General features: G+C 41.0%; 1 protein-coding gene across 9 annotated transcripts in view; it reads left to right on the top strand.

Moving 5' to 3' along the window:
- evla (Enah/Vasp-like a) overlaps nucleotides 1–12,451 on the top strand; it is a 49,568-nt gene that overhangs the window by 31,507 nt on the left and 5,610 nt on the right. For 7 of the 9 annotated variants that reach the window (XM_061695779.1, XM_061695777.1, XM_061695781.1 and 4 more), the window contains exons 4-6: nucleotides 5,259–5,316; nucleotides 6,385–6,446; nucleotides 7,111–7,947. In XM_061695779.1, the coding sequence (XP_061551763.1) occupies nucleotides 5,259–5,316; nucleotides 6,385–6,446; nucleotides 7,111–7,947 (957 nt within the window). Of the gene's footprint in view, nucleotides 1–5,258; nucleotides 5,317–6,384; nucleotides 6,447–7,110; nucleotides 12,141–12,451 lie in introns of those variants that run through there. The other 2 variants (XM_061695783.1, XM_061695785.1) reach the window with 2 other exon arrangements.

Raw genomic sequence — 12,451 nt, 5'->3', positions numbered from 1 at the left:
AGTTCCCATTTTTTGCACTTGAATATCTTCAGATCATAATCAGGCCTCTTACAAATATGGATTAAAAAATAAATTCATCTGTCAATGCAAGGGCAGTGTAAACAAACATATGGGCTAGCCATCCCAGGTTAACTAAATGCTATGTAACGTTTCATATTTGTATTATGTATTATTGTTCAGTCCCATGTTGTGGCTGCCACAGGCTGTTATATACCTCAGTGTGAACATAGGTGTCACTTGAAATGTGCATGTAATTAGACAATCAAAATATTGTATATAAGCATGAAATTGGAATTGGGAATTTAGACCTGTATTGTAAATCCAGCCAAAGCGATCCAGGTTTTCTTTGAGCTCCTGGCTCTGTGACAGCTATTTAAGATATTTGCTGAATGTTTTACTGGTACTTGATAGCTCCTCTCCGAGGAGAAATTGAAAATGTATGACTTTTGTGTCCTTTGTTAGTGTTTGAAAGGCATTCTTGTGGAACTTTAACAGGAATTTGGGCTCACATTGCAACCACCCTGCTTTTATCATCTCACATGAATGTCAGTTAACCAGCATTAAGTTGCTCTGAATGGTTCTCTTAGTTTGATTTGATTCAACCCAGCTCTTTCAATTGGAACATAGACTCTAAATTAATAGACTTTTCAGATTATATTACATAGGTTTATTTAACCCATGTGTGGTGTTCATAGTTTTGTTATTCAGCCAGTGTTTGTGAGCTAGTCCGAAATGTGATAGACGGACAAAACTTCATCAAGTGTCTTTCTACAAAGGGCATAAAGGTAATGCTTTTCCTTCACCCATTCACATACACATCAATACAGTATACATGGGAAACAGATGAGCACCAAATTCAATGTATGTAATTTTTAATCTGATGATTAGAAATGTTGCATTATTTATCATCCAAGTAACAGTACAGCATACTGTCCATCAGGGGGAAAAAACATGCTGTACTGTTTGTATATTTGTAATGTCTTCATTAGTCTTTAGCAAGCAGCAAATTAATGGCATCTTCCCCAAATGCTCCACTTTTCCACATGCAATATGGCAAATGACATTGACGTACGATTTAGCGCTCAATGTATATATATTTGATGTCTATGTGTGTTATTACAGTTAACTAACGCCAGTCCAGAGTGCAAATTGGGAAATGTGCGAATATTTGTTGTGACTGAGCAAGCTTATATGACTTGACTTATGACTTCCTGAACCCAAGTAATAACTTGACTCAATTTGCTTGAAATTTAGTGGGGACTCGACTTGATTTTTGTCACAGTAACTTGGGACTTGCATGCAATTTGTAAGTTGTAATACTTACAGTGTATACCTTAAATAGATGCATCCCTATGTGACTTACTCCCACCTCTGGTAAAATGTTTGGGAATATGAGAACAAGAAAGAGTTGGTGCTTGTATTTTGCAACAATGTTGCAAGGGCAAGGTCAGAAGCTCAAAATGTCCGCACTTGTATTAGAACATCCCGTGTCGAATGTAAATGTGTTGAAATGTGTTCTGATTGTCTTTCACAGAACATGAGCCAAGGCCAAGGAGTCTTTTTATTACTTTTCTTTGCATAAGAAATGAAAACAACTTCCAAGAGTTGAAGAGCACAGTGAGCCTGTGTGTGTGTGTGGGTGTGTTTTTTTTTGGGAGGGGGAGGGGGGTTAATATTTTAATATATATATATATATATTTTTTTTTTTTTTTGCATCACTGCTCACTGACATGCACAGATGTTGGACTCTATCTTACATGAGCTGTACTACCCTCTAGTGGCGAATAATTTTAAGAACTAGTGGTTCATAGGACGGAGACTGAAAAGTATTTTTATTGCTAAAGCTCACTGTGAAACACTTTATACTGTTATGTGGTTTTATATAGTAAATGTATTTATTTAGTTGGATGTGTTTTGGGAGTCACTGCTGTGCATTTAATAGCCTCCGAGCAGCTCTGGTTTCGAGTTATTTAAAAGGGGTAAAAGAATGTGTAACTGTGACATCATGCCAGACCTGCTGCCCTCGTGACTCTAATGGTGGTTAAAATACCACATATGGAGACATAATGTCCTGGCCCTCCTTTATTGAGAGCACTGGGGTGTGAAGTGAATCTGGTACTTGCTGCTTGTTTATTATCTGTCAATGAGTCATCAGTAGTTTCTGCTTGCAATAATGAGCATTTGACAAAATTGTTTTCATCAACTATTTGAGAAATTAACAATTGATTAATCAATAATTTATAAACATTCCCTCTATATTGTTTTGAGATGTAAAAAAAAATACAAAGAAAATGTGTTTTCCAGAATTTCTCCTTCGGGTGGGTCACAGGTGAGCTGGAGCCTCTCCCAGCAGACTTGGTGGAGAGTGTTCGTCAGCCAATCGCTATACCTGTATAGACAAACAACCACTGTCTCTCGCATTTACACCTATGGACGATTTATAATCTTCAATGAACCGTACATGCGTTTTTAGATTGTTGCAGGAAGCCAGAGAAAACCCACACATGGAGAACTCCTGAGCTAAGATTCAAAACTCGAACCTCAGAACCGTGGGGCACATGCGCTAACCACTCCCCTACAGTGCTGATAATTATTTAGAATTTTTTTTTTAACAATTACTAAACCTCAAGTGCCTAATTGTTGTAGTCCCGACCCTAATAAGGACAAGCAGTGGATGGATTGATGATTAACAACTATTTATTCCATACAATGGACCGAATAATGAACTCATCCATTCAGTGATGACACCATTATTATGCCCATCATTACTAAAGTTACATAGATTTGAATCAGTTTCATTTATATGATCTACAGACAATAATAACTAGTCCAAACTGCAGCGTAAGCAGCAGTCTGTTTTTATTCCTTGTGAAAGGTCATTCTTATTTTAGTTGTTTATCGTCTGCATGAGTCGCTTGAGTTTATCTAAAACAAGCCTGATCGGGCCTACCTCAGCTCCCTTTGGGGCCCTTCTTCATCCTTGACCTTCACCATGGCAACAGCCTGGCACCTCTTGATGTCAGCATTACAAGCACGCATGCATGGATGCACTTGCAGCACCAGGCAGCACAGGGTGATAATTGTCTTCATTAACACGTGCAGGTGGAGCACGCCATGTGCAGGGACACGCTGCCTGGAGTTTTTAATGCTTTTGCAATCACCTCCATGCTTTTAATGACTTCATCTCTCTGCAATGGACTGTAGGTGCTTGTGTAAACAAAGTGTCGCTGTGATGCCTAAACAGGAGACGGGTGTTTACACTCGACTGTCGTGCAATATCGCTGTGCGTAACCATGACGCGAAGGCGCGGGCAAAATGAGAGGCGACGGGGGGAACAGATCTTTTCTGCAATGTCAGAAACCCAAATGATCACGATGTATTATCTATTCAGTAATGCAGTGTTGGAGCGTCTGGATGATCTAAGGGTTGACATCTTTGCCAGTCACAAGGAGGAGTCATCCCATATCACCTATGACAAAACTTCTTTTAGCTCTGCGTTTCCGTGCCTCTGGGTCATTCAGCACACTGGAACAATGGATGCTGGCTCTCCCAAAGCAGTTTTTCAGGTTTTAAATGCAATGTCATGCAGGTTGGGCAGATACCTTACATCCAATTGCCATGTAAATCACAGGCCACTTATACAGTGGAACCCCGCTATTCACGGGATCGGGACCTGGCTCGACCGCAAATAGCGAAAATCCGCAAATAATTCCATTGGAATCTTTTTTTTTTAAAATTATTTCTTGAATAAGCAGGGTTAAAAAGAGTTTTTAGGGTTTGTTTCCCCATAAAATAAAAAATAAAAATGAAAAAAAAAGAAAGAAAATTAGTTTTTTTATTTAAAATCCGCAGATAGGTAAATCGACGGGTGCCGAACTGCCAGTATGCGGGAGTCCACTGTACGCAAACAACCATTCATTCACACAAGGACTGGGATATAAATAGTTTCATCAATTAATTTGTGTTTACTTGTTGTTTTTGTTTTTTTGTAGCTTTCCTAGTTCAAAGCGCATACCCACTGATTTGCACTGCTTACATAACAACATGACTGCTAACAGAGAGAAATTAATTTACAAAAACAGAGTCACTGTTGCCAATTTAGCAAGATGTTTGCTCTATTTAGCAACTTTTCCGACACCTCTAGCGACTATTATTTAAAAAAGCAACTAGCAAGATTAATTCCCGCTAATTTTCACATTGCTTTGCATACGATAAGAAAGAAGCCTGGTGGAAGGCAATCAGAGTCATTGATACTGTCTATTTTGAAAGGAAGGGAGGGAGGGCGTTGGGAGGAGTGCCTGAGAAAACCTGCACAAGCACGGTGAGAACATGTGCTGCCAGTGTATAACAATTACATTTAAAAACAATTTGGTTAGGCGGCACGGTGGACGACTGGTGAGAGCGTCTGCCTCACAGTTCTGAGGACCGGGGTTCAATCCCCGGCCCCACCTGTGCGCAGTTTGCATGTTCTCCCCGTGCCTGTGTGGGTTTTCTCCGGGCACTCCGGTTTCCTCCCACATCCCCAAAACATGCAAGGTAGGTTGATTGACGACTCTAAATTGCCTGTAGGTGTGAATGTGAGTGCGGACAGTTGTTTGTTTCTATGTGCCCTGCGATTGGCTGGAAACTGGTTCAGGGTGTACCCCGCCTCTTGACCGATGATAGCTGGGATAGGCTCCAGCACTCCCTTGTGAGGATAAGCGGCTCAGAAAATGGATGGATGTTTTTTGGTCTTTCTTGTTTCAAAACAAACAATTACAGGTAGTCATTGCATTGGTGGTCTGTGGTCAGCGCTGCTACATTTCCTTGGAATATATTTGTCTGGTCTTTGCGTAGTGTTGGCAGTATGTCGAGTTAAATGACAGTGTAAACACTTCAACCCGTGTGTTGGCTGCCCTCACTAGATGATTGTGGTGGGCTGCACTCACTTGAGGATGTCATTTGTGTGTCACACTTACTCAGCGCACATACGTTGACTGTATTGTTTTTCCACACAAGGCTGCAGTTTGTCACATTCAGGCCTCTGTAACTGCAAAGATCCAGTGTAAACAACAATCATACTTTTGTGCAGCAGACGAGAATATGTAGATGTAAATGTTCTGGTTAATTAGTCGTTGAACAAATAGTGTGATGGTTATGCTTTAATGTTGTGTAACGATTTGAAACAATTTCCAAGACTTTTATTGAATGAAACCTCAACTTCCATATAAATGTTTTTCTTCATTTAGTGATCACTCAACCTCACGTCTGTCTTTCAGGTCCAGTCGTCCAGCGTCAAAATGGACCCTCTTCAGAGGAGAGCGAGGCCCAGCGGAGGTACAGTCACTAGCTATGCTACGCACTCACTGGTCACTTCACTACGTACACTTTGTACAATCTCATGAGATTCCAATACAAAAGACAAATGAGATGCTGCCTATCCCAGCTGACTTTGAGAAGGAGTTGGGATACAGCCTCGACTGATTGCCAGCCAATCACATAGACATGTAAACTACCTCAAATAGATGCATCCCTAGTTGAGGGTACCAATTCGTAGACACTTTTTTTTTTTTTTTAAACACACTGATGGGAGCCCATTAGAACTCAGCTGCTAAGCAAAACAGCCGCACCGACCAAGGCACATAAACAGTCTCTCTAGTGATTTCAAGTGTGGAGATCTTTTCCATCTTTTTGCATACCAGGAGGCTCGCTGTAGGTTCTTGCTGTTTTGCTGCATTTTCCATAGTATTCATTTTGATTTTGTTGTAAGCTTGACGTATGCTCGCAACATTGTTTAATATCCATCCATCCATTTTCTGTACCGCTTTTCCTCACTAGGGTCGCAGGCGTCCAATATTATTTTTAAAAAATGTGTTTGTACAAATAAAACCGTCCCTAATAGACACTTGCACCCATCTGCAGTTGAGTAAATACGCACTCGGTAGGACTTTTTTAATGTATGGTACATTTGATTGTAAAATGTTACAAAAGGCAGTGTTTCCCAACCTTTATTGAGCCAAACCACATATAGTCTATAGTATTAGTCCCAAATATGTTGTATTCACCAACTCAATACTTATTCTGTAGTATTTATTTATTTAAGTCCCCAGGATATTAAGGTATTGTTGACTTTCACAATGATGAAATGGAAGGACTAATAAAACATTTCCAAAATGTATTTTAAATACAGTGGTGTTCTGCATTCTTTCTTGATATACTAGATTACTGTATCTCAACCTTCATTGACCCAAGGCAATAAATCTATGCGGCTTTTGTTTTGGATCTCATAAGATTGTGCACCTGTAGCTAATGTTGTGCAACAGACGCTGATCCAGGTGCTATTGACAGTCAGAATTAAGCATGAGTGTTGAAGTGACATTGAAGCGCCGTGGTTGCTCTTGAAAGGATGATGGAGCAGCATCAGATGCAGGCGCACAAGGAGAGGGAGCGGCGGACGTCGGGATCAGGTGAGGCTTCGACAAACACGCGCACGCCAGCCGGCCGCGGCGCCCGACCAAGATGGCTCGATATCCTGTTAGCGTTTAACACTCACACCGCAACTTGAGAGGCGCGAGTGTATATTTGCTGTACTTTGTCTTTTTTGCTATCAGTGTGTTGTCATGCAGAGTAAACATTTGAAGTGATGACATCATGAATAGAGAGCACTGTTTACTTCCTGATCCCTTCTACTCACCCACATTCCCACGATGCCCTTTTCTCCATGTGCACATACGTACACATGTTCAAGTCTTTCTAGAGAAACACTTATACATCTCCTTCGTCCCACTCGATGACCCTCCCCGAACCCTCTAACCCTTAACCCTAACCCCCCACCAAGCCCCTGCAACATGCTCTGCTGCCATCTCTTTCTTCCAGCTGCTGTTGGGGGGGAAATGTCATATGCTTTTCTGGTCATGTTGCATTCTGCTGCTTGATATTTTGATTCTTTCTTATTTGCGATTATCCGTTTTTTGAATTATGCTCCTGATTTTTTATCTTTTCATCTTGGCTTGGTTGCTTCTCATTCTTCTCACGTTTTTTCTCTTTTCTGTTTTCCTTTGTTTGTCGCCCTCCTTCGTCCGCATCTCCTCCTGTCTCTCTTCTCCTCCCCCTCCCCGCTGCCCCTCACAGTCGTTTCCACTCTACAATACAAAGTGTGCGCACCCCCCGCCCACCCCGACACTCCGCCCGAGTACAGACAGTTCAGAGCTAGCACACTGCCCCCGTCCTACGTCCGTGTGGCCTCCTCCTCCCCGCCCTCCTCCTCTCCCTCCCAAGAGAAAGAGGCAGGGATGGCGAGGGACAAGGCCCAGCTTTCCTCCCAGCTCTCCACCTCGCTGGCCTCTGCCTTCTCGCCAGTCCAGGCGGGAGTGACCACGATGGGCCGCCAGGTCCGTCAGATCCCCCTGTCTCCTCCCACCGTGGCGCGCCACGCTCACCAGCACCACCAAGACATCACGCTGCCCCCCAAACACGGCACCTGGTCCGCCTCTCATTTGCAGCAAATATACGCCCAGTGCCCGCCCTCAGCCTCCCCTCCTGTCATGATGGCCGTGCCCGCCAGGCAGGGGTTACCGCCACCGCTGCCCACCCTCCCCGCGGCGCACCCCCTCCCAGGCGTGAGGACGAAGCCCCCGCCGCTCGACCCGAGCGCCCACTACCCCCAGCACCAGCCCAACCCTCACTCCAACGGCCAATCGGACGACTCCTACACCCCCCACTCCCACCGGCTGCCGCTTACCCCGCAGTACTGCGAGGCCGTAACACTGCCGCCCCTCGTAGGCCAGCCGCCCGCAGGTCCCGTCCCCAATCACCAGTACCCGTCCACCTTCCACCCTCAGCAGCAGGCGCACCACCAGCAGGGCCAGCCCCTCAGCAACACCTCCACGCCCCCCTCTTACAATGATGGGGGCTCGCCCAAGGACACCCCCTCCTCTGTCCCCCAGCAGGTCCCCATGACCAACAGCAGTAAGTATGAAGAGGAAAGAGGAGGAAGTTGTGTATTTTTAGGGATGTTTAGCGTGGCGTTCAAAAACAACAATATGGTAGATGCAAATTTGCTCCCACACGCAGGTGTCTCGGCATGGGGACCAAGTTTGAGACCGGTCCCAACCGCAGGCAGCTCATGCCCGTCATGTCAACAGTTGAACGCACCTGTGTCGCCTAGTCCTCCAGCCTCACAAAAAGTAGACATTAGCCCTCCTGTGTGACACCCGTGGCAGGCCGTTCATTTGCTACCTCGGCCTTCGGTGGAGACTTAACCGACTAAATCCACCTCATAATATCACCACTATCACGTCGCAATGAAATTAACCGTCAAAATACAAAAATGGAGTGTAACAGCACACAACTGTGCCACATACGTCATATGGAGCAATTCAGAATCAATATTTGTTTAATAACATGACAAAAACAATTTACCGTAATTTGTACAGTTGTGTTCATAAGTTTACATGCCCTGGCAGAATTTGTGAAATATTGTTTTTTTAAATATGACCCACTGAACAACAACCATCATTAATTTCTTTATGGTTATGTTTTGTTTAATGATAATGATTTTCTGAAATGCTTGTCCGTTTAATTTGAATCCCATTAAAATAAAATTAAATGTGTTTCGCCTAGCCCTTGGTGTTTTCTTTCAAGAATTGCACCCATCTTACAAATTCTGCCTAAAACATATGAGCACAACTGTGTGTTTTCTAATTTACTCAATAAAAGTAGGGCTATTAATTTCAAAATAAGAACAAGCAAATTAAAAAAAGGATTACACGCTCAAATAAAGTGCTAAACTTCAGAATAATTATTTGAAAAAAAATAAAATAAATACAGATACTTCATGTTTTGATCATATGGGTAGAAAGCAAAATCATGCATTGTAAAAATGCATTATACATAGGTAGAAGGGTGTTCCATAATTTTGAGGTCAGCTTTGGGGGTGCATATTATACATGGGTGCGCATTATACACGAGAAATTATGGTACATAAATCACATCATATTTACCAGAGATGCTGATTATTAAATGTGTGCAGGTCGCTACAGAAACCGTTTTGCTCGTCGAACTTAATTGTAACATGTTTCGCTCTGACCAAGCAATCAGAGGACAGAAAAATGTTGACATTATTGTGGGCCAGCGAGCTGGGCCTTTGAGGTGAATCTGAAATGTGATTGGTTAGTGAAACAGTACCGTTGCTAATATAGTTTAAGGACGATTTATTCTGAAGGCCCTAGGCAGATTAGATTGACATGACAACACATGGTGGCAGAAACCTGATTGGACAAAATACTGTATCTAACGCTCACGTTCGTGTCCTGGGAGCAGCCAAGTGAAATGCTATGAAATGAAGAGAATGGATTGTTGGGATTAAGTTAATAAAATTTCATGCATTAACACATATTAGATTTTAGGTTGTTAATGCATGTCAGTGCTTCTGTGTTCAAGCAGAGAAGGCCCTGTTGGGCCTGAGGGATCACCACCTTGTGAGGAAAACAATAAACAGTACAAAAAAGTAAGGAAATGTGTGTTTGGTAGATAATTTTTTTGTAACAGTGCTTCATGGCAATAACTCTTATACCATTGGAAAACCTGTAAGAACCATACAGAGCCACTCTGGCACCTGCACCTCATACTAGTCACCATCCTGGTCACACACTGCTGTGGGATGGAATCCCATTCTTCAACCGGTATTTGTTGTAAGAGCACGCCCAAGCTGATCCCGCAAGTGTTTAATGGTTCTGAGGTCAGGACATTCCATCCTCTAATCAGCATGGCGTTCGCCGCGTCTTTTTCACACTTTGACAATACGATCCACCTGACGTCAGCAGAATCTGGACTCATCACCGAGCATAACGTTCCTCCACATGCTTCATCAGCTTCCAGTGCACGTGTTGCCGACCCCAGCAGAAGCTCCAAACAAGAGTCAATGGCAACAGCAAAATAAGATTTGTTTGGCATTGGCACAGAATATTTGGTAATATTGTTTTGTGGGCACAACCCACATACGGAGCTCTTACTATTTATCCCACAAATACATGTTCCTTACAAATGTTACACCTTTTAAAATTGGAATAAATGGGCTTTCCAAAGGTATAAGAGTTATTCCCAAGAAGCATTGTTACAACAAAGAAATAATCTACCAAACCCGCATTTTCCACGTTTATATCATCAACATGAATACCAACAGTTAAGTGCTCATTTAGTCAATTCAACTTTTTCTGTAAACAGCAAAGTTGTTGCCAAGCATATGTGCTTCAAAATAGAAACCTACACACACAAAAATTGTTAAAAAAAAAAACAAATCATAATAACAAAAGAACACGTAAGGTTGCCCTGCGATTGGCTGGCAACCGGTTCAGGGTGGACCCCGCCTCCTGTCTGAAGTTAGCTGGGATAGGCTCCAGCACTCCTGCGACCCTTGTGAGGATAAGTGGCTCAGAAAATGGATGGATGGAAGGTTGCATGATGTAACATAAAACATCAAAATCAATAAGATACAAAATAAGTCAAAAAACAAAATGAGAAAGGCTACAAATGACCTTAAAATGCATACAAATATATACATTTAGGCCTGTGTTTATGATGTTTTCACACTGTGCTTTTTATTATTGTGACATGACTGTAATGTTGTTCACTAATGAGATTCAATACTGCGGCTGTATCAACTTTCTAGTATCAATATAACAATCAGCTTTATATTGTGTTTGTACAGTTGTTTGTACTGCACCGCAGCATGCTGAGAGCTGCTTCTATTTTGTCCCTCCAGTAGACAGATGTATCTCAACGACTATATCGTAAAAACAGTTTCGTTTTCACGTTAGGTCAATTCAAAAAGCGAAACTCATGTTATACAGATTCACTAAACGCATCGTCCAATTCCTACCTAATTTCTATATTAAAAATCATTTTCGATTCTTTCTTAATATTCTAATTTCTCTTTGGGGTTTTTGTTAAAAGAAATAAAATCATGAAATATTTCAGTGTGTAGTGAATCTACATAATATATGAGTCCTTTTTTGAGTCGAACTACTGAGATAGTTTCCCACGATATTCAAATTTATTGAGACGCACCTATAGCTACAGTACTGTTACCGCCTCTTCCCAAATATAGGCCTCCGCTTTTTCTTTCAAAACAAAAAAAAATGTCTCCCTTCATAGACTCTATTGTGCACATCTAGGCATTAAAGAGTTCACTGCAGGTCATTTGAACTCATTTGCATACAAAAACAGCCACACCAATTGAGGGGTGGCTTTCTTTCTCTCCAGTATTAAAGATCTTACGCTATGTGGATATGACGATTTTAAAAATTGTGTTCCAGTCGCCTCTATGCTCGTTGCGCAGTGTTCTCTCCATTATATATGTATATATATATGTGAGAACATAGAGCATTATTATCATGATATTATTATTGTAGAAGCAGAATCTTTGATACAGCTCTGATATTGAACCTCATTGAACTGTGCAGTTGTCCCTTCCTGTTGCCAGGAAGTATTCATCAACGGCTCTTACCTTCAAGCCTGCTTTTAAATTTGATTTTAATTAAAATCCTTCTAATTAATATATATGTAAGAGTTGTTAATCAATTTATTTTTAAAATCAGATTAATCACACTTTTGAATTTTAATTAACCATAATTAATCACAGGCCCCAAATATACCATCCTAACCACATTTTGCTTTGAGATGGTATTTTAAGCTTCGATGACAAGAGAGTTCAGCACTGCACTATATGCAAATTACCTTTGTTTTGTCAAAAGTCCCATCGGGTTGACTTTTGAAGCACAATTTGCCGCTGCGCACACGAGTCTGAGTCTCCTCACTCACCTTTGCACTGGCGTAAGCGTTGACCCGATCACTGACCTCATAGCAACCTGCGCTGCCTTTCAGATATCCATCCACGCTTGAGGTAAATGAGCGTGTGTGGTCAAAAAAACATTGTGATTAAACTGCATTCATACGTGATTAATGCGATAATTTTCTGTGATAAATCATATGCATTAATGCATTCATTTTGACAGCTCTATGTATGTATGTATGTATGTGTACAGTGCCGTAAAAAGGTATTGCCCCTTTTAAGGTCATCAAACAAATGTAAATATAAGACAAATATAACCCAAGTGAACTTAAAATGCTGTTTTTATATGGTGTTTTCATTTATTACAGAAGAAAAGTGTATACTATATATATATATATATATATATATATATATATATATATATACAGCTATATATATATATATAGCTATATATATATATATATATATATATATAGTATACGCTTTTTTTCCGTAATAAATGAAAACACCATTATAATTAAGCTATTTATACTTAATATTAATTAATATTAAGTATAAATAGCTGTATATATATATATATATATATATATATATATATATACACAGCTATATATATATATATACAGCTATTTATACTTAATATTAATTAAGCACAAGTGGGAAACTATGAATTAATTTACA

Source organism: Phycodurus eques, chromosome 14 (assembly GCF_024500275.1).
Source record: "Phycodurus eques isolate BA_2022a chromosome 14, UOR_Pequ_1.1, whole genome shotgun sequence".
NCBI lineage: Eukaryota > Metazoa > Chordata > Actinopteri > Syngnathiformes > Syngnathidae > Phycodurus > Phycodurus eques.
The sequence above is the reverse complement of the archived record's forward strand: the minus strand, read 5'-3'. Positions and strand labels throughout refer to the sequence as shown.